Source organism: Amphiprion ocellaris, chromosome 11 (genome assembly GCF_022539595.1).
Source record: "Amphiprion ocellaris isolate individual 3 ecotype Okinawa chromosome 11, ASM2253959v1, whole genome shotgun sequence".
NCBI classification, from domain to species: domain Eukaryota; kingdom Metazoa; phylum Chordata; class Actinopteri; family Pomacentridae; genus Amphiprion; species Amphiprion ocellaris.
This window is the reverse complement of record NC_072776.1, coordinates 14,707,577-14,731,443: the sequence shown is the minus strand read 5'-3', so window position 1 is coordinate 14,731,443 and position 23,867 is coordinate 14,707,577. Positions and strand designations below refer to the sequence as shown.

The 23,867-nt window shown below is 40.6% G+C and overlaps 2 protein-coding genes across 2 annotated transcripts; one reads left to right on the top strand and one right to left on the bottom strand.

Moving 5' to 3' along the window:
- Positions 1 to 702: 702 nt before the first annotated feature.
- On the bottom strand, positions 703 to 23,856 carry LOC111575384 (GRIP and coiled-coil domain-containing protein 2). Its single transcript, XM_023280455.3, has 24 exons — positions 23,654 to 23,856; positions 22,921 to 22,983; positions 22,203 to 22,287; positions 22,038 to 22,117; positions 21,843 to 21,947; positions 21,164 to 21,668; positions 19,092 to 20,956; positions 18,799 to 18,862; positions 18,549 to 18,649; positions 18,268 to 18,366; positions 16,612 to 16,731; positions 15,084 to 15,248; positions 14,727 to 14,831; positions 13,350 to 13,512; positions 12,318 to 12,418; positions 11,676 to 11,753; positions 11,419 to 11,556; positions 9,711 to 9,832; positions 8,810 to 8,986; positions 8,305 to 8,513; positions 6,423 to 6,650; positions 5,897 to 6,036; positions 3,136 to 3,337; positions 703 to 2,722 (listed from the first exon to the last, which is right to left on the bottom strand). The coding sequence occupies exons 1-24, from the start codon at positions 23,657 to 23,659 to the stop codon at positions 2,649 to 2,651; spliced, it is 4,995 nt and encodes a 1,664-aa protein (XP_023136223.2). The 5' UTR covers positions 23,660 to 23,856; the 3' UTR covers positions 703 to 2,648.
- tmem223 (transmembrane protein 223) lies at positions 3,894 to 5,109 on the top strand. The gene has a single exon (XM_023280457.3). It carries the CDS (start codon positions 4,060 to 4,062, stop codon positions 4,837 to 4,839), a length of 780 nt encoding a protein of 259 aa, XP_023136225.1. The 5' UTR covers positions 3,894 to 4,059; the 3' UTR covers positions 4,840 to 5,109.
- Positions 23,857 to 23,867: the final 11 nt, after the last annotated feature.

Sequence of the window (23,867 nt, the reverse complement as noted above, 5' to 3'; positions counted from 1 at the left end):
ACAGCAGGACCCGCCCTGCGAAGTCTCTGCAAGATCTGCTTTTTAAATCAGCTCATTAGACGTTTGTGTTGTTAGACTGATGCTGCTGCACGATCCTCTGTAGACTTGATGTCATTTACAGATGAAGCATCAGCTCGGGATGTGTGGAAAATCTAACTTTACCTTTCGTGACCACTGGAAAACTGCACAGAAGTTCAACATGGCGGGTGGGTGTCAGACCAAGACGTTCACTTTTCATAGTGAGATTTTATTTCCAGTGGGTTGTTATAGACACAAATTATGGACAGTTTATATGCTACCACTTAGACTCTGCAAAAAGAAATGAGGAAAAGAGATGATTAGGTTTTAGCAAAGAAAAACAGAAAGGAGAATACATCACTTAACAGAAGGGGTTAATGATGGTGCTGCTTCCCAGGGAGGTGAAAGGATAATAGCATGTTTACCTTTACTTCCAGTGACAGATACAGTAGCTGATATTTGTTGTTTCCTCCTCTGACTCTGCGTCACACTAGAACCACATTTATTTCCTTAAAAGGAAAGCCCCCAAACCCTCTCCCCTCCTTCAGTAGGGATGGGGTCTTCCATAGCAACGAGGCATCCATAGCAAGGAAGATCAGTGATCCATCTGTTCAAATATCCAGCACTAAAATGAAAAAATAAGAGTTTAAAAACAGGAGGGGGAGATAGTAACACTGCAGTGCATTAAGATTTTGTCTTGCAATCCTTCTTTATTGTTCTTGTGTTCACTCTGATTCACGTTGCCATGATTCATATGCATTGTATATTCAAAGGTCTGCAGAGCATTAGTACATTTCTTGTAGATGCAATGTTTCAAATTAAAAAAGCAACATAAATAGGAAATAAACAGGACTGAATTCAACAAAAGTGGAACCAATCTTACAGATGTAATTTTTGTTTAAAGTTGGAAATAAATCAATAAAAGACAATTGTTTCTGAAACATTTTTTCGTTTACATCAGACAGACATGACATGGTAAGAACTTAAATCTAGTCATTTGTATACAGATGTGACTTTATAGTTATGGTAATCTCTTGTAGCTTCAGCTGATATTAGCCATCATAAATATAAAAGTGGGGATAAAAATACATTCACTTGTGTTGAATAAATCACAAAAAGCTGCCACCGGAATGAGAAGATTAACTGGTCAACTATCATCAATCTTAAGAGAAAAATGTACTAATGCAATGGAAGTATGTTTAAATATGTGTTTTACATGGAAGGGGAGGAGCTTTCTTTTTCCACCTCAACAAGAAAGTCAGAGGTCATGTTCAGACCTTGTTAAAAAAAAAAAATCACTAACCATGGATCTGGTAAGAAGTCTTGCTCAAGAACACTTTAGCAGCTGTGGATGAAGTTGCAACAAATCTCTCATGTTCTGTGATTAAACTGCAGCACGACAACAAACAAAAACATAAAGAACTCCCAAAATAGACAGAAACCATTAAAAAAGAAACAGGATATTACAGTAATAACAAATTACAGACACCAGAGCAGAGTCACAAACCACCCATAACTACAGAGTACGGAGATCAAAACTCAGTGAATGAAAACAGTTTTAGCATCTGGTTTGAGAATGTGAGGCATTAGCAAAACCTGTCCAAAAAATATAAATACATTATTGTGGTCAGTGTTGGTCTGTGGAACCTCGAAATGTTAGACATGCACTTCTTTCTAACTATAGGAGTACGACATAAAAGGAAATACTTACATGAATAGCACTGATGGTTTAGTACGTTTTAGTCCATTAACCAATCACACACACTTAACATTACTGTTGATTGTTTCCCAAAGCATGTTACATTTAAGTCTCTTAATCTCTCATGTTCTTTTTTACTTGCAGGAAACAAATTGTAATAAGTAAATGCAGAAATGACTTGCAGCAAGGTTCGTGTTGGTTTTTATACTGCAAAGAATTCAACAGCCTGCCGCCTTTAAGGGAGTAAAATCACATTCAGCAGTCAGTATGCCTTTGAAAATGGTTGAAAAGAAATATAAAGCATATGTGATTTGTACCAAAAGAGCTAAAACACTAAAGTCATGGAAATGTACTATGCTGCAATGTACACAAGTCCATTAGAAGTCCAAGCAAAATCTTCCCGCAAAGTAATGAAACATCCAAAGATGATATTCAAGTAATATTATGCCAGTATGCATTAACCCTTTGATTAAATCCTCCACTCTACAATTTGTGCACATCCAGTGGATTAATGACGCTTTATAATGCCTTATGATCTCCACTTTAACGAGGTGCAACGATCATGTCCACTAAATGTTATTATAAATACACGTACATGTCAATAGTAAGCTTATGGAAGACAGAAATTTATCACAGTTAACATTCATTGGTAAGGGACTAATGCATCTATTGCACTGCAAATTCAAATCGATACACATGTTGAATGTTTTGGTTTTCATTATCTCTACCACACACTCATTCTTCTCTGATACATTCCTTGGTCCCTTCTACTGTGTTCCCAAAATGCCGTAAGTGCCCAAGTTACCCTGCCAGTTGCCACTGTCTTAAATGTACATTATCACTGTTCAGGACAGGATTTCACAGAAAAAGGCCCAGTAATGTCGTTGAGCTGTGCTCCCAGTGTTTATGTTGATTAGGTTGTTTATCAAGTCTATCTGATCCCAGACCAGCTGTGGAGGTAGGAGGACCAGCCTGCGCCCCGAGACCCGGACGCTTCTTCCTCACCTGTATAAAGGGAAGCCATGAACACCTGGTTTAGGAATTACGGTCATTGTGTGTGCTAAATGCTACAACATTTCAAGATTTTAGAGATTCATAGAAAGTGTTTTGTCATCTGAATAGAATTGATGCTGCAGTATTGTGATCTTAGATGCTGTGCATGTGTGTTTCTGTATTGTGAGAGTACATACTATAGCAGAGACAGATTCCACCAGCTCGGCTGCATGGTCATTTACGTGAATTGAATTTATCCATCCATAGATTCAAACGATTTGATGTACAATATAGAAGAGTAGAATCAATATCACTAAAACAATAAACCTTACAACCCTTTTAAGGCACATTTGGGTGAATTGAACTGGCTCTGCAGTGAGGCACAAACCAGTGAATTTCATGTTGAAAAATAAGCTATTGCATACCTTGTGCAATGGCCGCCAGTTTGCTTTTCTCCTCTGGACTGAGCTGCAGCATGGTGTGAATGACGGGCAGAAGCGCCTGCCTCTCGCTGCCCGATCGCAGGAAGATGAACTGCAGCAGGACGTTCTTCAGATACTCCAGATTGGCCACACTTTTCTCTCTCTCCTGGTTTCGCTCAAGACGACGCACTTCACTCTTCAACAGCTGGCAGGTAGAAGATATCAGAAACATGAAATCTCAAAACATGAAGTCTTGATGATGTCCTTTCATCTAATTCTGTTCTTACCAAAAAGCAAAAAAGTGGACCATGCTTGATTGCTATTTGTTTTTTTTTTATTCTGTCACCTGAAATGGTACTTATATTTATATGTTTGTTCTTGGATTACAAATGAGTATGTGATTATCTGATAATAACCAGATAAATTTTCCAAGTGTACAGTGTGGACTGTTTATAATTTGCTGTTCTTCTAGAAACGTGATCGTTACTATTCGTAAAAACAAAACTGAAACACGGTTTGGTTTTGCTGGTGTTACAGCCTTTGGTCTAAAATCCTATTCTGTTTCAATTCAGCTAAATTCAGCTTTATTTATATAGCACCAAATCACAACGCAAGTCATCAAGAGAAATCAAATAGCAAGGCTGAAACTTTGTAATATAGTAATAAAGAAACAAACTCAACAAATTCTAAAGGGTCCCTTTGAGCAGGCACTTTGGCGGCCTGAATTTTGGTCCGCGCTACTTTCCGTACTACACCACCTTACGTCACACACAACAAGTATGGCAGCGCCCTCTGAGCTGCAGAAGTCTAGTGTGTTACAAAAGACGTGTTAAAACGCGAATTAGAAGAACAATTAATGAACTTGGACTGTTGTAATTGTACATAAAGTAGGTGTGGAGAGGTTGGAGTTGTTGACTGCAGTGAAAGATGGGGTTTGAGCGGCTGCTGTGCGGGGCGCTGGAGCGTTACTCCAGACAGTTTCTACTCGGTAATATTCGGCAGACAGTCCGAGCATTTCGAAATGCGTCGACTTTAGCGAGCAGCAGCGTGTCCACCAGGCTCGCTGTTCCTGGATTGTTCAGCCGGATATTTATCCACACAGGCAGCCAGTCGGCAGCCCGTCGCAGCCTCTGCACCTCCGTTCAACCCTCCAGAGATGTCACCTTGTTCGAGCACGACAGGACCCGCTTCTTCCGGCTTCTGTCGGTGTTTAGCGGCGGGCAGTTCATCTTCTGGACATACTTGGCTCACTTCGCCTTCACCGGGCTCAGAGACACGGGGGGCACCGCAGAGAAGGGGAAAGCCAAGGCGGCCACCACCACGGGGCTGGCCGGGATGTGGAGTTTTGAGATGAACCTCGGCTCGAACACCTGGAGGTACGGCTTCACGCTGGGATGCCTGACAATCGGAGCTGGGATAGTCGGGCTCGGGGCTCTGTTCTGCCGGCGATCTGTCAGCAAGGTGGTTTTACATCAAGGTGGGAAGATTGTGACCGTCTGCACACAGTCCCCTTTGGGAGCGGAGCAGGGCCGGAGAATAACTGTGCCACTGTCCCAGGTAGCCTGCCACGCCCACAGACAGGAGTCCCCCTCATTCATTCCCCTCCGAGTCAAAGGACACAAGTTCTACTTTCTTCTGGACAAAGAGGGGACTGTGAACAACGCCAGGCTGTTTGACATCACTGTTGGTGCTTACCGGCCAGTTTAAACTGTGGTTGTTACACAGATGCCAAAACGGTTGTGGACACTCAACAGGCACACTGGTACATGTGTCCGCCAAACAAATAAATGAGTGTATTTTTGATCATGTCAGTTTAAATCAAATAAAATATATATGATATCAAATATGTATTGACTGAGGTTAGTTACAGTTGGTATTAAACATGGCATACCAATGCTGTTGACACTAAGATTGTAATGCATATATAATACATTTCAAAGTCTCTCTGCAATTGTTGATTAAACCCCTCAGAACTCATCTCTGTTGTTACATATTTAATTTTTTACCATGAAAACAATCTCTCACCTGCATTAAAAGGGCTTAGATGTAACTCTACACCTTTGCTTTCTCTAGAATGCGCAGATCTACGTAGTGCCTGCCTCTTTCCACTCAAACAATCCCACTCACTGTAGCTGCAGCAACTATGATTCTGCCCAAACACTGTCAAAGTATCCTAAACTAGTTGTAACAATGGAGTAATTGAGCTATATGTGTTTGAACTTGAAACCAATTCAGAAGGAGAATGCCGATATTGAAAGCCCTACTCTGTAAGCTGACAGGATTGGTTCCTTAGGCTACGTATGAAACAATGGACCTGTGTTTTTGAGACTGTCATCAGTACTCTGCAGTTTCAAGGTGGAAGTGCTCAGGCATTAAGTTGCTTATTTGACTCATGATATGAAGTACATAAAAAAACATTAGGGATAGACCAAATATTCAATGTTCAATCTCACAGTAAACAGAGGAAAACATCTTAACATCCTGTGATACATATGTGTACATATTCAGCTAATGAAGCCCATGAATGACAGGTTCCCTGCTATCACATGCTATTAAAATACAACATCTAATGTACTTTGGTTCCAAATATCAGTTATCAGTCTTTAGCTGAAAGGCAATAAAGCAAACACCATCCTGAATGAATTTGTTAGAGTCAAGATAATAACAGTGTTTAATCAGTGTGTGTGTGTGTGTGTGTGTGTGTGTGTGTGTGTGTGTGTGTGTGTGTGTGTGTGTGTGTGTGTGTATTGGCGTATATACATACAGTGATTTGCTCCATGAGAACAGCATTGGTGGCCTCAGTTTCATGCAGTAGGCTGTTCATGTGCTCCATGCTGCGGTTCACTGTGGTCAGCTTTTCACTTAACTCTTCTTTGGTTGGCTCCACTGTCCAAACAAATGGCTCTGGAGACCAAAGCCACAGACAAGTTAAAGGTTTGAGTCTCATATGACAAATGTGTTTTGCTATTAGCGTATTGATAATACTTTAATCATAGATGTATATCCCTATCAAACAATATTAAAACTATACAATACATCGGAATGTTTAATAGTTTTGACTGTAGTGAAGACTGTTCTATCCTGATTAAACAAAAATAGACAAACTGCATTGTTAACTTCAGTTTTTACCTCTCACTAAGTGGGCTTCCATTCCTTTGCCCCAAATAAAGTTTCAAAGAGGGCAAGTTGTGGATATAAGGATTGAATATACTGTACACTTTGCTGAAAATGCATAGTGCTTTAATAAACTGACTGTATATTTATGAGTGTACCTCTGCTTTCAAACACACCTTGTTTGGGGTCTGGGGATGTGAGAAGCTGCTCCAGAGAGGGTAGCGGTGTAAGAGCAGGGGAGGAACTCTCAGTCTCAGTGGTCTCCATGCCCTCTCCCTCCTCCCTGGCCATTGACTGAAGGTCGCTGAGGGCCACCAGTCCCAAACCAACCGGGTTCTGATCTGTGTTTCTGCGCTGGGGGTCTAACGCAAGGGGCTTACGGCTGGACTGGACCACCACTGGGCCTGGATGGGTGTAAGAAGTTGTTAGAAACAAAGTGATACATGCATCTTGAAAAGCAGTCACTTTCCAGAAAAAAAAAATCTTTTTAAAGAATGTGTTACACAAACTAAGATGCTTTCAAACTTGGCAACAATTACAGATTATATTACAATTGAAAACTAGACATTTATTTTATCAGTCAGATTGCAGCATCTATCATGGCTCCAAAATGCTTTAGTCAAATGCTTTCATGATCGCCCAATCATTGCTGCTACCAAGCCTCCACGTGCCTGTAATTCCACCAACAAAGAAGCAAAAGCTAAATAAATAAGACTAAAATATTTTTAGCCAAGAGAAGAATTGGAATCTTTTTATTCCATATTTTTTCAAATACTAAAAAAAAAAAAAAAAAAACCACATTGGGATTCTTCATGCTTACACAACACAGTCCTTTACCACAAACTCCTGCTAGTTGTGAGAAGATGTCCTACTTCATTGTGACATGAGGGGGCACCAGACAACCTCAGGTCTAAACCAGTTCAGCTGGCATAAACAGTGACAACAAAATGTAAGCAGAAGAGCGAGAGGGAAGGATGAGGCACTTGAGGAGGTGGGTGGACAAAAGAAAGGATTGCGATTAATGAACCTGAAACTGAACCAAGAGACCAGACTCCTTAACCAACTCCCCTCATCTAACCCCTAACCCCAACCCTTATCATGAAGCTGCAAGTCTTGTTATATAAAGGCCACTTTTGTGTGTGAATCCATTACAGTTAGATAAACTTTTGTATTCTGATCAGGATTCAGGAGTAACAGTTTAATAATGGCTGTTACTCAAATATTTAGATTAAAGGGAAAATGACACCTAACAAAACAATCAACATAGATCAATTTTACTGTTAGGTTACAGCTGATTTACAAAAAATACGAGGCCAGTGAAATTTGTCCAGAGGCCAGTAGTTTTATGACCCACCTGTCCAACAGAGCCAGTAAAACACATTGCTGCTGGACCCTTCTGCATTTTAGCTGCCATTAAATCCAAACGCAGTGGTAAAAATGCCTCAAATATGACTTTCAATGAAGGCTAATATTGGCCACATATTTCGAGTTAATCCTGGCACTCATGTGCAAGCCGCTAATGATGAGTCTCTCCAGATGCCACAGTGAGCTGTTTGCCACACTGAGAGGCGGGAACAGAGCTGAGGAACCTTGCCAACACCTGGCCACGCTGAAGTGACAGAAGAAACACACACACACACACACACACACTTTCTGTTCCTAGTCATTATATGTGTGTTTGCCGTTTGACTCCAGAGGGCAGCTGTGTGGGAGGTGATGAATGAGCTCTCAGTGCTGCTCTTCTGATAAACACACTGATGCCCCCCTCCACTGTTCTCTCTCTATCTCCCATCATTCCTCTCATGGAAGGTAAGAGTAAACAAGATAGAAAACTTTAACACTGTTAACCACTTGATGCTTTGATGGATTTCTTTATAACCCACCATTCATTCACATCCTGAGATTACTGCCATCTTTTTGGATCATTTAGCGGCTTAGTAATATAATAGATACATTTGCTACCTCACTTCTTTATAGCACTGTTTAACGAAGAGAATCAGGTAGTTACAGTCTGTTAAGTTTAAATGGTTTAAGTTTACTATTCTCCTTGATGCTTACTGTTCTGGCTCTGCAGGTTGAAGAGCTGCTCCTCAACGCGGGTCAGCTGGCCCTGCAGGGTGTCCACCGTGGCCCGGTGATCGTCCTGCACCTTCCTTAGCTGCTCCCTGTAGGTCTGGCGCTGGGTTTCCACTTTGGAAGACAAGTCAGCCTGAGCTTGGGACAGGTCTGACCGAAGAGCCACATTATCTGATTGCAAAGACAAAAGCCTGAAGGGGGAGATGGAGAGAGAAGAAGAGATCAGAGACTGCTCATTTAAGAGAGAATCAGTACAGCATTTGAAAGGAAAGGGGAAAAAGGAGTGACAAGTGTTTGCCAGCTCCAATCAGGAGTTCTCAGCATGTGTCCCTTTGTTTCATGATTGAGAATCACAGAGAGGGAAAAGCTGAAAAGGGATACAGCGAGTGTGATAAATATATAGCATGTCAACAACATAGTAGTATGATTCCAGACCAGACACAATTTTAATTTTGTTTTAACAAAACCCAAAGCCAAGTGAAGTCACCTCTCACGGAGCTCAGCCTCTTTACTAATGGTTTCCTGGAGGATTTTGTTGTGTCTCTCCAGGAGCGTGTCATGTTCATTCTGGAGCTGCTGCAGCTCTGCAGTGCTGCTCTGAAGACTCTGATGGCTCTCTGCCAGCCTGGTCCTCAGCTGTTCTACCTGAGAGGACAACTGCTCCCTGCAAGACACACCACATACATAATACATTAATATTACACTTTAAGGGTTGTTTTTAGTGTTTCACATACTACCAATTAGTGCTCACACTATCATGTATCCGTCAGTCGATTTCCTTAATGTAAATGACTTCTAATGCAACATTTCTGATACTTTGTCTACTGTCTATCTAGGCATTTTCTCAGTAGGGAAACGGCTAACTTGTATATTTGCAAATGACTAGCATTTGTGTTACTTTGATAGTTCTTAATTGTGTGTTTATTTTAGTTAAACAATGCAGATTTTTGGTACAGCTTTTTAATATTCAATGCCACATCTGTACAAAAGAAAGCCAAACTTCAATTATATAATTGCCTCCCTGCTTATGTAAGCTTATTTTGAATTTTTTATGCCTCATTTGGACTACAGATTTCTTCATGCAGCCATAGGGGTGTTTGAGTGTATCATACAGAGTGATGAGAGGTGGAGCATCAGCCCTAATTATACACAGTTCTCCCAACATTGAAGCAGGACACAGACAGGATTATAATTCTACTGCTGTACAGTATGAATGTGAGCATTGTGAAATTAAGGTGAAGAGTTTTAACTTTACTCTCTGACACAACACAGCAAATATTTCACTGGCCACTGTAGTTTACACACATTTAACTTTTCACAGCCAGTTTTCTTGAATGCCTCCCGGTGGCTTCCTTTGCAGATTATTGTCATTCATTCGTTGTCCTTACCTCTCTACTTTACCAGAGTCTCCGTCACTTTGGGTGGTAGTTTTGCTCTTCTGCTGTTTGAGCACATTGTGGACTCGCACCTTATAACTCTCAAACTCGCCTGTTGTTGCCACAAGCTCAGCCTGGAATAAAACACACATTAGGGTGAGATATACAATAAATAGCACAGCACACGTTTACTGTAGATATTATGATTAATTTGTGACAAGTAGTGTTAAGCTGCTTTTATCAGGTAGACAAGGAGGACAGGAAGGAGTTGACGAAAAGATGGAAAACCATAAAGGTGGGTTAATGTTAGTGATACTAAAAAGATTGTGGAACAAGCAATGAGAACAGAGAGAAAAAAAACACTATAAAGACTCTCACTAGTAACATTCGGCTGAAATAATTCTTAGAAAAACATTAGTGAAACCTCTCAGCGTGATAAAAGTTAACAGCACTGCAGACTGCTGCTTCAAAAATGCCAATCATAAGGTTCAAATAAAACATCTCGACGACGATGAGTTAATTTTGGCTTTATGTTAAGTAGCAGAAACTGACTATTGCCTTGGATGACAGCAAACAGTGAACATAAATCAAGTTCTGTTGGTAATTACAGGTATGCGTCAGAAATGCAGTTGGTGGTGACATGTAATGCATTGCTTACATTATTGTTGCATACATTTGAGATTATAAAGATTTACAGTGTCTATATACAAAACGGGAAGTTTGATTATTGGTGTTTAGCTGAACTTTGTGAAATGCCTTCCAATAATTTCATAGTTGTGGTTTCACAAGAGTGCTGCAGCTCTTTAAATATTTGTTTATTTTAACCCTAATCGTTGGAAGAAATAATACCAGTCAAACCATCTACTGATTAGCTGTCACACAGAAAATTAATACAACCTATTTTGATAATCGAATGTTTAAGTCGTTCCTCAATCACAAACATTGGCTAGTTTTTGTTCTATATTACTTTACAAATAATACTTTTGGATTTTGGGCTGTTGATCATACAAAACAGGCAATTACAAGTTGTCACCTTTGGGCAAGTGACAGAAGCACTTATCAAAAAAAAAAAAAAAAACTGCAAGATTTAATGATTAATCAAAAATAATTGAAAGATTAATAATGAAAATAGTAATTAGCTGCAGTCTATGTAACAATGAGATGGTACAGTCTTTAATAAATTTCAGTTACAAGTTACTATTTCTGCTCATGTGCTTGAGTAATTCACTTTGTGATAAAAAAAAAAACAAAAAAACGACCAATAACAAAGCTCATTAACCCGTAACCTGCGTAACACTTTAGGATTTCAGGACTCATAGTCACTTCACCTCTGTGCCACTCTGTACGAGGGCAGAAGATAGATTAAAAGGGGTCTAGGCAGAGGATTCTGGGGGTTGTATCATCATCAAAGATTCTGCTTTGGTTATCTGCTAAGGATATTGATCTTTTCTCTGTTGATTAAGAAAAGATTTTGCCTCTTCTTCAATTCTTTGTTCATTTCACTCAGCTCATTAATTTGACTGTGTTTGTGACTCCATCTGCAGAGGCTGAATTAAACCTGTAGAAAGACACGTTTTGGATTTTATGCTTTATTCAACAGAAATCGCCACCATAACGTCACCCTCTCTCCTTTCTGTTGGAGCCAGCAGTGTATGTTTTCAATAAACCTGAACGAAGGACTAAAAAAAAAAAAAAAAAAAGGAATATTCAACATTTGTACCTTAGCAGTGTCTCTTTCCTGCTGCAGACTGTGGATGCGTTGCTGCAGGGAGCTGCTGGTTCTTTGTTGCTGTTCTAACGTAGACTTCAGCTGCTCCTGCAGACGATGGCGCTCTGCTGTTAGCTCAGACACCTCAATCTAAATGCACAAACACACACATTTTAATAAGTGCTTTGTTTTTGACCCAAATCATAATTTGTCAAATTCTGTATTGAATCAAAAAGTGTAGCAGAGAGATGCTGTGTTAGGTGTGCTACCTTAGAGTTTTCTAGCTGCTGCTGATGAGCCTCCAGCTCTCCTTTAAGAGAAGCCTGCAGCATCATGAGGGAGGTTTCCTGCACATATGTACACACACACACACACACACACACACACACACACACACACACACACACACACACACACACACACACACACACACACACACACACACACACATTGCCCATTTACGCAAGCACACACATAAAAATGATTAACTGTTCCCACATCTTCAAGGCCTCCCTCACAGCAATGTCTATGCATGGTTGCATAACACTATTTACATTCATCAGGCAGCAGTGTGACACACAGTAAGAGGAAATCCTTTGAGACACACCCACAAACACGTGTACACACACACACGCACATACCTGTAAGGCTATCTTTGTGAGGACAACCACTGACATAATGCATTGCCCTAGTGAATTACCCCAAAGACAACCATCAGTACTGAGTGGCTGACACCTAACTTTACTCTAACACTAACTTAAACTTCATTCTAAGACTAACCCTAAAACCAATTTTTAGCCTCCAAACAGTCCTTTAAAGGGGTATGGAAATGTCTTCACTTGGATGACCTAAAACTCAAACTGGTCCTCACAAAGATAGCTGCGTAAGTACACATGCAAGCACAACCAGACCTGTTTCTTGGAGTCAGCCAGGTCCTTCTTGGTCTTCACCAGCAGCTGTTTCATCTTAGAGGTCTTCTCCTCCCCCTGGTCCAGCTGGCACTTCAAAGACTCTGAAAACACACATGAACAGGCATATGTGGACATGTGCACACATGAAAGAAAAATGAAAATAAAAGAAAAATGGATGTTTGCGACTAGTGAATGCAGATTTGTGCTCCTAAAATCTGCAATATATAAAAAAGATTCTTTTTTGTACATGGGATCTGCAACATTGCTGGCTTCATCAGCCCATTAAAGTGATGGTAGTCTGTCATTTAGACACACTGTAGGTCACTTTTATGTTAATGATCCTCGTGACTTCATTTAGACGTATCCCCCACAGTGCTGCAGAGATCTGCAATAATATTTGTCATTCACACGAGAGTAGACAATGCATCATATAATGTACAATGCCCTGGTCCCAGAGCTGGATGCTGGATGCTTCAGATGTGTGGCTGTGTTTTATGGTCCTTGTGTCCCACCCCCCACCTCTCTATCTCTACCCCTCTATCTGTATCCCTCTATCTCTACCTCTACCCCTCTATCTCTACCTCTCTACCTCTTCTGTCCCTCTCAACCCGCCCGGCCAGCAGGCAGATGGGTCCCCCCACATTAGAGCCGGGTTCTGCTCGAGGTTTTTTTCCCTGTTAAAAGGGTGTTTTCCTGCCACTGTCGCCTTTTGGCTTGCTCTGGGGGTCAGGCATATGGGTTCTGTAAAGCGTCTCGAGACAATTTGACTGTAATTGGCGCTATATAAATAAAATTGAATTGAATTGAATTGAATTGAATTGAATAATAATACATAATGAATAAAGTGATTAAAATGAAATGATGTTCTATACAGGTATGCTGTGTCCTAACAACAGTGTGTTTAAAGCAGGTATGTTTTTATCATCATGCAGTTCCTAAAAAATAATATACATCATTACAACATAAAAATGTACATGTAAAAATGTACAGGTTGTATTCTGTGTGTCAGTGAGTGTAACATGTCATCCATACCAATCTCTTCGTTGAGGGTTTCCTCCTTCTGAGTGAGCGTGTTTATCTGTGTCTTTAACTCCTCAGCACACTCATCTTTCTCTGAGAGTTTGGCGTTGAGTTCTTTTACAAGACGTTCATAGTCAGCCATCTCCATGTCCAGCAGAGAGCTCTGCTGTGCTTCCTAGAGGCAGAGTCAACATACTACATTATCTCGCTGTCAGTCATTAATTGACTATTTCATGCTGCACTTAATATGCTGATAGAATTTACAGAATCAAATCAGGCATAAAATTAGTTAATGTTCTACTTAACACAGATATTCTTATATAGTAAACATTGATAGAAATACAATACTTTGGCTTATGTTTCAAGAGATTTCTACATTTGTATTTGTGTGTGATTTTGCATTTACAGTATGTCTACACAAGAGCTGTAGTGTGTGCAGTGAAGCAACACTGGCAGCTTTGGTGCTCTGTCTGTGACTACAACACATATTCATGCATAATATTGATTTGTTAACCATCCAGGCTTTCAGGAAAATTAAGAGTCCAACACATAACCACAATTGTTTTGCATGCAAAAGGAAAGAAAATAAACTTGGAGCCTAAGAATGTTTCAGGACACAGTTACAAATGTATTGTGTTAGTAAAACGTGAGCAATTACACGGCCTGTGTAGACAGCTGGATTGGTTCAAATAAGAGTGAATCTGTTCCGTCACACATCATGACATTGACGCATAAAACAAGTGGATGAAATACTTTCTGTGCAGACACACTTTTTCTAACAAACAAATTCTGAGTCATGAAAGCCCTAAATTCTGGAAAATTATATAATTACAATTGCAGATACACCATGAAATCTTTTACCACTTTGTAAAATTCAAACAGGTGATTTTTATTCAGCCATATTTGACCTTATCTTTGTACTTTTAATTCCAGCAGTGTTTACAGCTAAAATAATTATTATCATGTATTTATCGTTATAATGAATTTTAGGAATTATCTAATAATAATGCTTAATATATACAGTGTATCTTTTTTTACTACTCTACAATAACAACTTTCAGATAGCTCTACCAAAACATGACTAGCACAAAATGTGCTCACTATCAGTCTCAGCCTTAAAAATTCTGTTTGTTGGGTTGTACGGCTAATGTGGACGTATGACAAAGTCAGACCTTCTGGCAGCTTTCATGTACACTGCTGTACTATGTAGGTCTCCACTAATGGAAAAGTAACAGCAGCTTCTGTACTGTGGGCTAGAATTGCTCTCTGTTTCTCTGTGAGGTGCTACTGTAGCTGCAGGCCGGCCATCACCAGTTCAGTCGCTTGACTGGATATGCCCTTTGAGACCACTAGTGTCTGAGAAGCATTTGTGTGTTTGTGTGCGGCTACCTTGCGTAGCTGCTCCAGCTCCTGGGCAGTCTGCTGAGACTGTTGCTGCAGCTTGCGGAGCTGAGCTGTCAGCTCTTCTACCTCCTTCATGGCAGATGACAAGTCCTGGACAGGCAAGCACACATACACTCGTACACAAAGGTTGTTTTTTTTTTTTTTAAGTTAGCCATACGACTATTGTATACAATGCAGATTCTATATCATGAAATAAATTAATCATAAGAATACTAAAAGAGTTCACTCACTACATGTGCTTTTATTGTAAGATTAGCTTTATATGAAACAGTTAACAGCGACTGCCATGATCACCTCACCAGCCAGTAGAGAACTGTAAAACAAATCTGTTTTCATTTCTACCTTGAGCTTTTGTTCTTTCATAGCTCTCTCAGCCAGCAGGTCTCTGTCCAGACTTGCTGACTGTCTTTGCAGCTCCTGGTTCTTGGTCTCCAGCTGCCTCACTGTGCTCCTCATGGTCTCCATACCTGCCAGTAAGTCCTCCTTCTCACTGCTCAGTGTCTCCGTCTGCAAAAGAATAAATACTCCAGATTACTGTTGCTGTCAAATGAACCTACACCTCCAGTCCCCAAATTCTCACAATTAATGCATTTACCAGCAGAGATGAGGGTTGTCTGAGGATTATTTTAATTGTGTATTATCATCTTGATTAATCAAATAGTTGTCTACAAAATGTCAGAAAATGGTGAAAAATGTAGATGTGTTTCTCAAACACCAACAAGCTACAAGTGAAATATAATCAGTTTAATTTCACAGATGAAACTAAAAAATACTCTAATCTAAGAAGATGGAATATGAAGATTTTCACTTTCATTTCTTTTAAAGATACTCAAATCATTTAATTTATGACAAAAATTTGTTCGTGAATAATTTAATTGCTGATAATTAAAGAACAACTGAAGCTCTAATAGGCAATGTGATCTAACGATAATTTGTAAAGTGAACCAGAAAGTTAGAGATCATAAAGACGCTCAGCTTTGATTCTCATATTTTCATATCATTTATAGATCTTGAGGCAATGCAGGACAGCTGGTTTCAAAATTTCTATACACAGTCAATCCGTTTTAGTGACATTACTGCATTGAGTTCATCTTGATTTCACTTTTTATTTTATAGTATGCATTGAGAATAATCTACAGCCACATAATAATACAGAATAAAACTAAAAAGAGGGATGCCATCCTGAAAGACAGGCTGTTTTACTTATTTCATATTCCAGGTTTTCTTTAAAATGCACTTGTGGGCAAATGCACCAATCCTGCATGAACACATGTGACACCTTTGAAAATCATTCATGCAAATCTGACAGTAGCGGGCTCTGTGGGCTTTCTCTTCAAGGAACACTGAACCAGCAGAAGCAGCAGCTATCTTCCATCATCTGTCAGCCCAACACTGAAGCTATGATTGGTAAACAGAGATGTCCAGACGTACTCTGAGATCCCTGACTAGCTTCAGTCTGCGCGCTCCCCCTGAGAACCATGAGCGTACACAAGAATAAACCTGTGCCTGAGAAAATGCTGTTGCACTACTGCGCAGCAGATGGAAGCTATACCCCGCTCCATTTACCTGCCTCTTGTTCTCTCATTGGAAAGAGACAGTTATGAGCTTGGGGAAAGGAGTACATATAAAAACAATTTCTCCCTAGCTCACCCAGTCACAGCGGATGGGCTATTTGTGGGCGCCGGGCTGTCAAATATAGCTGGGCGAAGTGTTGGTGGCTAAAATGGCTCCCTCTAAATCATATGAAAACTGAGTTATGCGATAAGTATGGGGGAGATGTATTACTGGACAAAGTGACACTCCTTAGATTTACTGGAGGGTGAGTTTGTTAGGGGTAATGTGTGTGTTTGTGAGTGTGTATCTGTGCTACCTGTGTGACAGCACTGCTGAGTCGTTTGGTCAGCTCAGCAATCTGTCTCTCTGCCGCCTCCATCTTCTCTCTCTCCTTATCCAGTTGCTCTGTTTGCTTGTCGTAATCTATCTGCAGGTTCTAAACACACACACACACACACACACACACACACACACACACACACACACACACACACACACACACACACACACACACACACACACACACACACACACACACACACACACACACAAATCTTCAATATTCATTACTGGAAGCCGGTTGAACAGCTCAGTGAAGGTAAACACTATGCATCTTGGATATCAGCTGCATTTACATTTGAGTGTGGGACAAAAGTCTCATTAGACACAACAGAGCGGTTTCTTCTTTAATGGAGACACAGTTGTAAAGCACAGTGCAGTCTGTGGGCTGCTTACAGAGACCACTGGGAGTAATATTAGGCACAGAATCTGTATTAAATAGTGCATGCTTCCACTTGCCAATTAGCAAAATAGAAAACCAATCAAATGTTAAATTAAATCTGCTGTTTTCATTTTGGGTTATGTGTTATAAATTTGAAGAACAATTTATAACAAACTATCCATTTGATGGATCTGATAAACCTGCATACACATGTAATGTTTGTGACATTAGGCACAAAGTAGAACAAGGCACAGTGTAGCATTAACGAAGCAATATTGGTTATATTAAAAAATAAAGTAAAATGCTACTATATATTAGGTTTAAACCCTTCTCAGGTTGTTGATTTAACCCCTAAAAAGTCATCTAACTGTATCAAATTTCCATATTTAGAAGTTTTTCCAGGAAAATATTTCCTTCATGCCTTAAAATTGCTTAGATGTAACTCTACACAGTTTTTTCCACTAGAGTTCAGGGATTTATGAAGACCCTTTCTTTCTCTTTACTCACTCCTCCCTGTTCGCTGCAGCTTCAGCTCACCAGCTCACTTTCGACTCTGCTCAAACACTGCAAAAGTACTCCATGCTACACAATAACTAGTTTCGATATTGGAGAAATTCAGCTATACATTTGAGTTGAAAACCAATTCAGAAAAATAATAATGATACATAAAGCCCCACCCTGCAATATTACAGGGTTGATCTGTTATGTATGAAACCCTGGGAGCCTAAATCCTTGCTTTTCAGATGGCCATCAGTACATTGCAGATTCAAAGTGGAAATAATCCACCATGGCGTTTCCATATTATTTCAGTTATGGTATGTGTATGCAGTATACAAAAACATCACATGTACATGGCAACCATGCATGAAAACTTGATTTCACTGAAGGATGTCTTTACACTTTGAAGGTTTTTGGTGACCTGATAAATTGGGCTTAGTCTCAAAATACCTCTAAAGCACACATCTAATGGAACTGAGGTGGACCATTTGACAGCAGCAATGAAGGAGGAATGACGAAAAGCTATTTCTGTGCATCTTTGAATCCCTAAAGCTATGAAACTCTTTTCTCAGAGATAACAAGGACCTGAGTGCAAATCCTCTAGCACAGCATCATATATGAGACCACACATTAAAAACAAAAACTACAGTGTGATTATTTATTTAGTAAGTGCACTACCTCATGCAAACTATTTCCTTGTGTGTGTTAGGTCTGAAACAGACATGAGTCTTGTTCAGTCACAGTCAGTCCTACCTTGTAGCCTTCAGCACCGTGGATGATATCTTTCATAGAGCTGTTCACTTTCTCCCTCTCTGTTTTCAGTGATTCAATTTCCTCCTTGAGGGTTGTAACCTGGAAAAAAAATCGAATAAATTGTGCATTCCACCTTGTGCAATAAATAATCTGAGCACTGATGCAAAAATTGTTAATGATCTTAGTCTGTCCTTGAAACAGTGCTGTCTTGTGCTATGACTCTACAAATGAGTAGGGCCTGAAAAGTTATAATTTTCATCTGTATCTAATCTTCACATTACCTCTTTCTTACTGTTGTCCAGCTCCTTCTTTGCCTTGACGGCAACCGCCTTGATTTTGTTCATTTTTTCATCCTTCTCTTTGTTTTCTTTCTCCAAGAGAGCTGAGAGGAGTTAAAGTTACACAGTCTAATTAACAGTCTGAAGCCTACAATTTATCATAGAAATTGTAGCTCATAAAGAAGGAAAATTAAAACGGTTTTGAAGGGACATATATTTTGTAAAACAACATGGACTAGAGTTATTTCCACACCTATTTTCTTTGTGATCTCATCGGATGTACTTTCCTCAGAGGAAGCAGACTGAGCAGTAGACTCCTGAGAGAGCGGCAGAGGAAACAGAGAAAAAACAACTCAAACTAATGTGTGTGTTTATTGGGTAAAACTGCCATAATCTGTTTTTGTTGTTAGCATTTCCATAAGAGAGAGAAAAAAATGAGCAAAAAAGACATGCATTTTTCATTTCCTCATAATTGCACTACTGTTAGGGTGGATACGCCCTCTTCTACTTGACATAAAATAAACACACACCAGCCGCTCCACTCACCTGCATAGCAGCCATTTCACTCCTCAGCTGCGATATGACTGAGTCTTTCTCTGTCAGCTGTTCTCTGAACCCTCTGCTTTCTTCCTCCATCTTTTTCTCCATCTCCTGTTTCTCTTCTTCAGCCTTAGTCATCAGACAAATCTGAGCCTGTAGTTTTCGGTTCTCATCACTAATCTTCTCATTAACTGACTGCATATCTTGCAGGTCTTTCTGCAGCCCCTCAGTATCCTTCACAATTTCCTCTAGGTTGGTTCTTAACATGTCTCTCTCCTGTTCCAGGTCTTTGATGCGAACCTGGAACTCCTTTTGCAACTCCTCTGATCCTTCCTCCCCTTGACCCTTTTCAATGCTTCGCTTCAGCAGGTTCCTCTCCTTCTCCAGCTCCTCAATACGTGTTCGGAGATCTTCAGCCTCTTCAGTGGACTTTTTGAAGACTTCAGACTGATTTTCCTCCAGTGCTCGGATAGAGGCACGGGCTTGTTCTGCTTCCTCGGTCAGTGAATTCAACTTGACTTCAAGGTGTTGCTTTTCAGACGTCTCTTGCTCCAGCTGAGCCTCTAAAGATGCCAGCTTGGAGCCCATAAGTTCCTTCTCCTCCTGAGCCTTAGAAAGCCCTGTGAAACCCTCTTCCAATTTCTGACAGAGATCAGCCTTCTCTGTGGAGAGCTCTTTGATAGTCACCTCTAAAGCGGAAACTGTTTCCTCGTGTCTTTTTAGCTCCTCTTTCAGTCTTTCTTCTATCTGTTCTCTCTGCTCCTTCAGATGTTGCACTTCATCTTGTCTATCTGTTTTCATGCTCTTCAACTCCTTCTCTTTTTCCTCTCTCAGCAAAAGTGCCTCTTTCTGTTTCTCATCCAGCAGCTCCTCAATTTCTTTTGTTTTCTCTTCATTGAGCTTTTGCAACTCCTCTTCTCTGAGCTTTAGCAGGTTGTGTATTTTGTCTCGCTCTTCAGTCAGTGTGTTGACCATTTCCTTAAGATCTTGACTCATGTTCTCCTTCAGTGCCAGCTGGGAGATGATTTCTTCATTCTGCCTGCTTAGGTCTGCAACAGACTGTCTCATTTCACTGGCGAACGTTGTTTGCTCCTCTACAGAAGATAAAAGTTTCTGGTCCTCACTTCGGGTACTTTCAAGTTTCAGCTTCAGGTCTTGCACACTCTCAAGCAGTGTGTTTTTCTCCCCTGTAACTTCTTTTACCCTCGCCAGCAGTTCATCCCTCTCCTGGCTGAGCTGTTCCATCTTCTCATTCAGGTCTCTTACAGTATTTGCTCCCTGTTCTTTCATGGCTTTGTATTGTTGAACAAAATCTTTTGTCTTCTCACCCAGTTCTGTTTCCACACTTTGAAGTATGTCCCGCATGTGGTGGCATTCAGCCAGGGCAGAATCTCTTTCTCTGATTAGAGACTCACACTGGGTCTTCAACTCCTGGTTCATGTTCTGCTGCTCCTCTGGATTCAGGGAGTTTTGGTCCTGGGCTGCTCTGAGTACTGACTCTTTGGATTCTCCTAGGACCACTTGTTGATCAGGATCCGGGATCACTGCAAGAGCACTGTCCTTGGTCATCTGCATCTCATTAATTTTGAATTCCAGCTCTTCTCTCTCCATCTGGAACTCCTCTTTGACTCTCTCCAGCTCTGCCTCAAGCTCACCCTTCACATTACTAAGCAAGGTGAGCTCATCATGAAACATGGTGTTTTGGGCTTGAAGATCATCGAGTGTCACTTTTAGTCGTTTGGTCTCAGTCTCCTCTCCATCATCTTGGCTGGACTCACCCTGACTGCAGGCAGACAGTTCCAGCATTTTGGCGATGCCTGAATTACGAGCAGGTTCCTCATCTTCCTCTTGCACATCCTGCAGGTAGCTCTCTGTAATAAAATAAGTGCAATGTTACCTAAAGCAGTCCTTGAAAATTTGAATTTAACATGGATAGCATCGTGTTTACGAGAGAGAAAGGGTATGTATGCACAGTATTATAGCTTGGATAGGTGGAATCACCTATAGCAAACAGTGAACATCCTTCACTGTAAAGCATCTTGCTCTAACCTCTGACTTCAAAGAAAGGTCTGTTGTACCTTTGAGAGCAAGCTGCTCAGTTAGCTCCGCATTGAGCAATAGGAAACGCTCCCTCTCAATCTCACAGTCCTCCTCCAGAGCTCTCATTTCCTCCTCGTGCTGCAGACTTTTCTCAGCCAGATCCTCCTTCAGGTTCTCCACCTCCTGCTGGGCTTTAGTCAGCTCCCTTTGGTGGCTCTCCTGTAGCTCAACAATCTCTTGGGAATTTAGCTCTTGGATTGCTTGCAGTTCACCTCGAAGGGTTTCCAGCTGAGCTTCTAAGCAACGCCTGACTTCTTCTGCACTCTCTTTTGCACTGGCATGATCTGCTTGGCGCTCTCTCTCTCTTTCACTGTCCCTCTCTCTGTCACTCGCTTCTCGCTCTTTCAGTAATTTCTGGAAATGAGCCACTTCTTCTTGGTGTTTGCTTTTGGATTCCTCAATGCTGTCCTCTAAGGTTTTGATCTTCCTTTGGTGGTCTTCTCTCACACGGTCAAGCTCACCTTGAAGCACTGCTAGATCATCCTGCACAAAAAAACCCAGAAATGTAGGTGGATTATCACAACCTGATTTAATGAAAAAAACTTACAGAAATACACCATAATTTTACAGATTGTTCTAAGAGACCCTCTAGAAGTCAGTAAAACTGTCTAATTCACCAGTGTTACACATCATAACAGTATTAGTGCTGTATTTCACCTTTGCTTGCTGCTTAGTCCTGTCTAAATCTTTACGAGACAGAGCAAGGCTTTGTTGAGTTTCTGCTTTCTCCAGTAGTAAGGCATCCATCCTCTCAGTCAGCTCCTAATACACACACATTCACATGATTCACATGGTGCAACATTTTCACAGAGGGAAATTTATAGCAGATGGGATAGTGCCTTATAAACAAACCTGTATCAAAGAGGAGTCATTCGAGCTGCTGCTGCTGTTTTTGCATTGCTGTTTGAGGGATTCAACTTCATTTTCTAGATCTGAAATCACAAACAATGTCATGTCACAAACTTGTACGCTATTGGCACATACACAAACACAAATTTTTATGGCATTTATAGCTACCTGCACATTTGCCTTTCATCTTCTGCATGGCAGCCATCTGCTTTTTGGCAAATTTGATGAGGTCATCTTTGGACAGGGTGTCCAGCTACAACATAAAGTAAAAAAGAGGGACACAAATCTATAGCCTGTCAACACATATATCAAATAATAATATTTTTAAATACTTAGACACACATTTTAGCTTGCTGATAGACATTTTGAGCCTTAATGTTTAAAACAATGATGCAGACAGATGGCAAATTAAAGGAAAAACCAACAGAAAGTGTTGAGCTACCAGCAAAAGTCACATGCACCTTGGGATTGATTCTCTGAGTCTCTACTGGGAGGATAAACAAAACTTCCAAATGATATTGTTTTCATGATGCTAGTGGAGAGAGCTGTCTAACATGCTGGTCCAAAATCTCTCATAGGTGTACAATTGGATAGGTGACTGTGAAGGTCACAGAACATCATTCAGATCATTTTAATACTTATCAAATCATTCAGTGACTCTCCTGTAATATAAACTGGGTCACTGTCACTCCGTCAGAAACCACTCCTATCAGAACAGAAACGTTTCTTCATAGAATAAAGGTGATCACTCAGAAGAACTTTTCCTACATTTGCAGTGACAGTGAAATGCCCCACACAGCAAAACAGAGCCACCACACTTCCTTGGTATACAGGTTATTTGGGTCTGGAATTAACATGTCATCCGTCTGCTGTTGAGGTGCAGTACCTTTGACTTGGGTGCACCTGCTGGTGATGGACTCACAGACTCAGATCTAGTACCTCCAGGGTCCTTTTACAGTGAAGGGAAAAAAAATACAAGCTTAACTAGGTGCAGAGTTAAAGGATTACATGAAAGCTCTAGAAAAACGTGAACTGTGTCAGGTATGGCATACTGTTCAGCTGTACCCGCTGTATGTCCAGTGTCACAGTCAAAAAGGTGACATTTTATGTTGCACAGCTTGTCGGCAAAAGAATACTGTTACCAAAGCGCATTTTATAGGACTTTCTGATTTATTATGAATTATTTTTTGAATTCGGCTTAAGTGTACAAAGCAGAAGTTGTCCGCTTTTAGCGAAAATTCACGTTTTAAACATGTTCCTAGTAACGAGTACCCAGATCCACAGGTTGGCAGAGGGGAGCATGCTAACTACTTTGGAAACTAGACTTTCTACGACGACAAGCTAACATAACGCTCAAAGTGGTGTTATGCCTTCCTTCACAATGTAACGTACTGTATCATACTTCCTATATGTAGCGTATTTAAATACCAAGCGTTGGTAAGGTAGAAGTAATACCTGGTTGCTAGAGGTGCCAGCATAATTCAGTGGTATAATTAAAGAGTCATTACAAAGTAGCTATTGAGGAAAAACTGTGTGTCAGCTAACTTAAAGATGCTACACACACACTCCTAAGTTATGTCTGACTAGCTAAAGCTAACCCCTCGACGCTGAACATTTACCTCCATCTCTGTCGACCGCCTGTTTAGCTGCTTCTCAGTTGTCTGTCAAGCCCAAAACAACAACAGGGGAGTTTACCGGACAGAGCCGACTCGATATCTACGATTATTATTGATTCCTCAGAGATTCAATACGTAAAAATCCCCACTGTTTTGGTTTTCAGTGAACAGGATGAAGCAGCGACTCGCTTCCGCTATCGTCAACCCAGTGACGTAG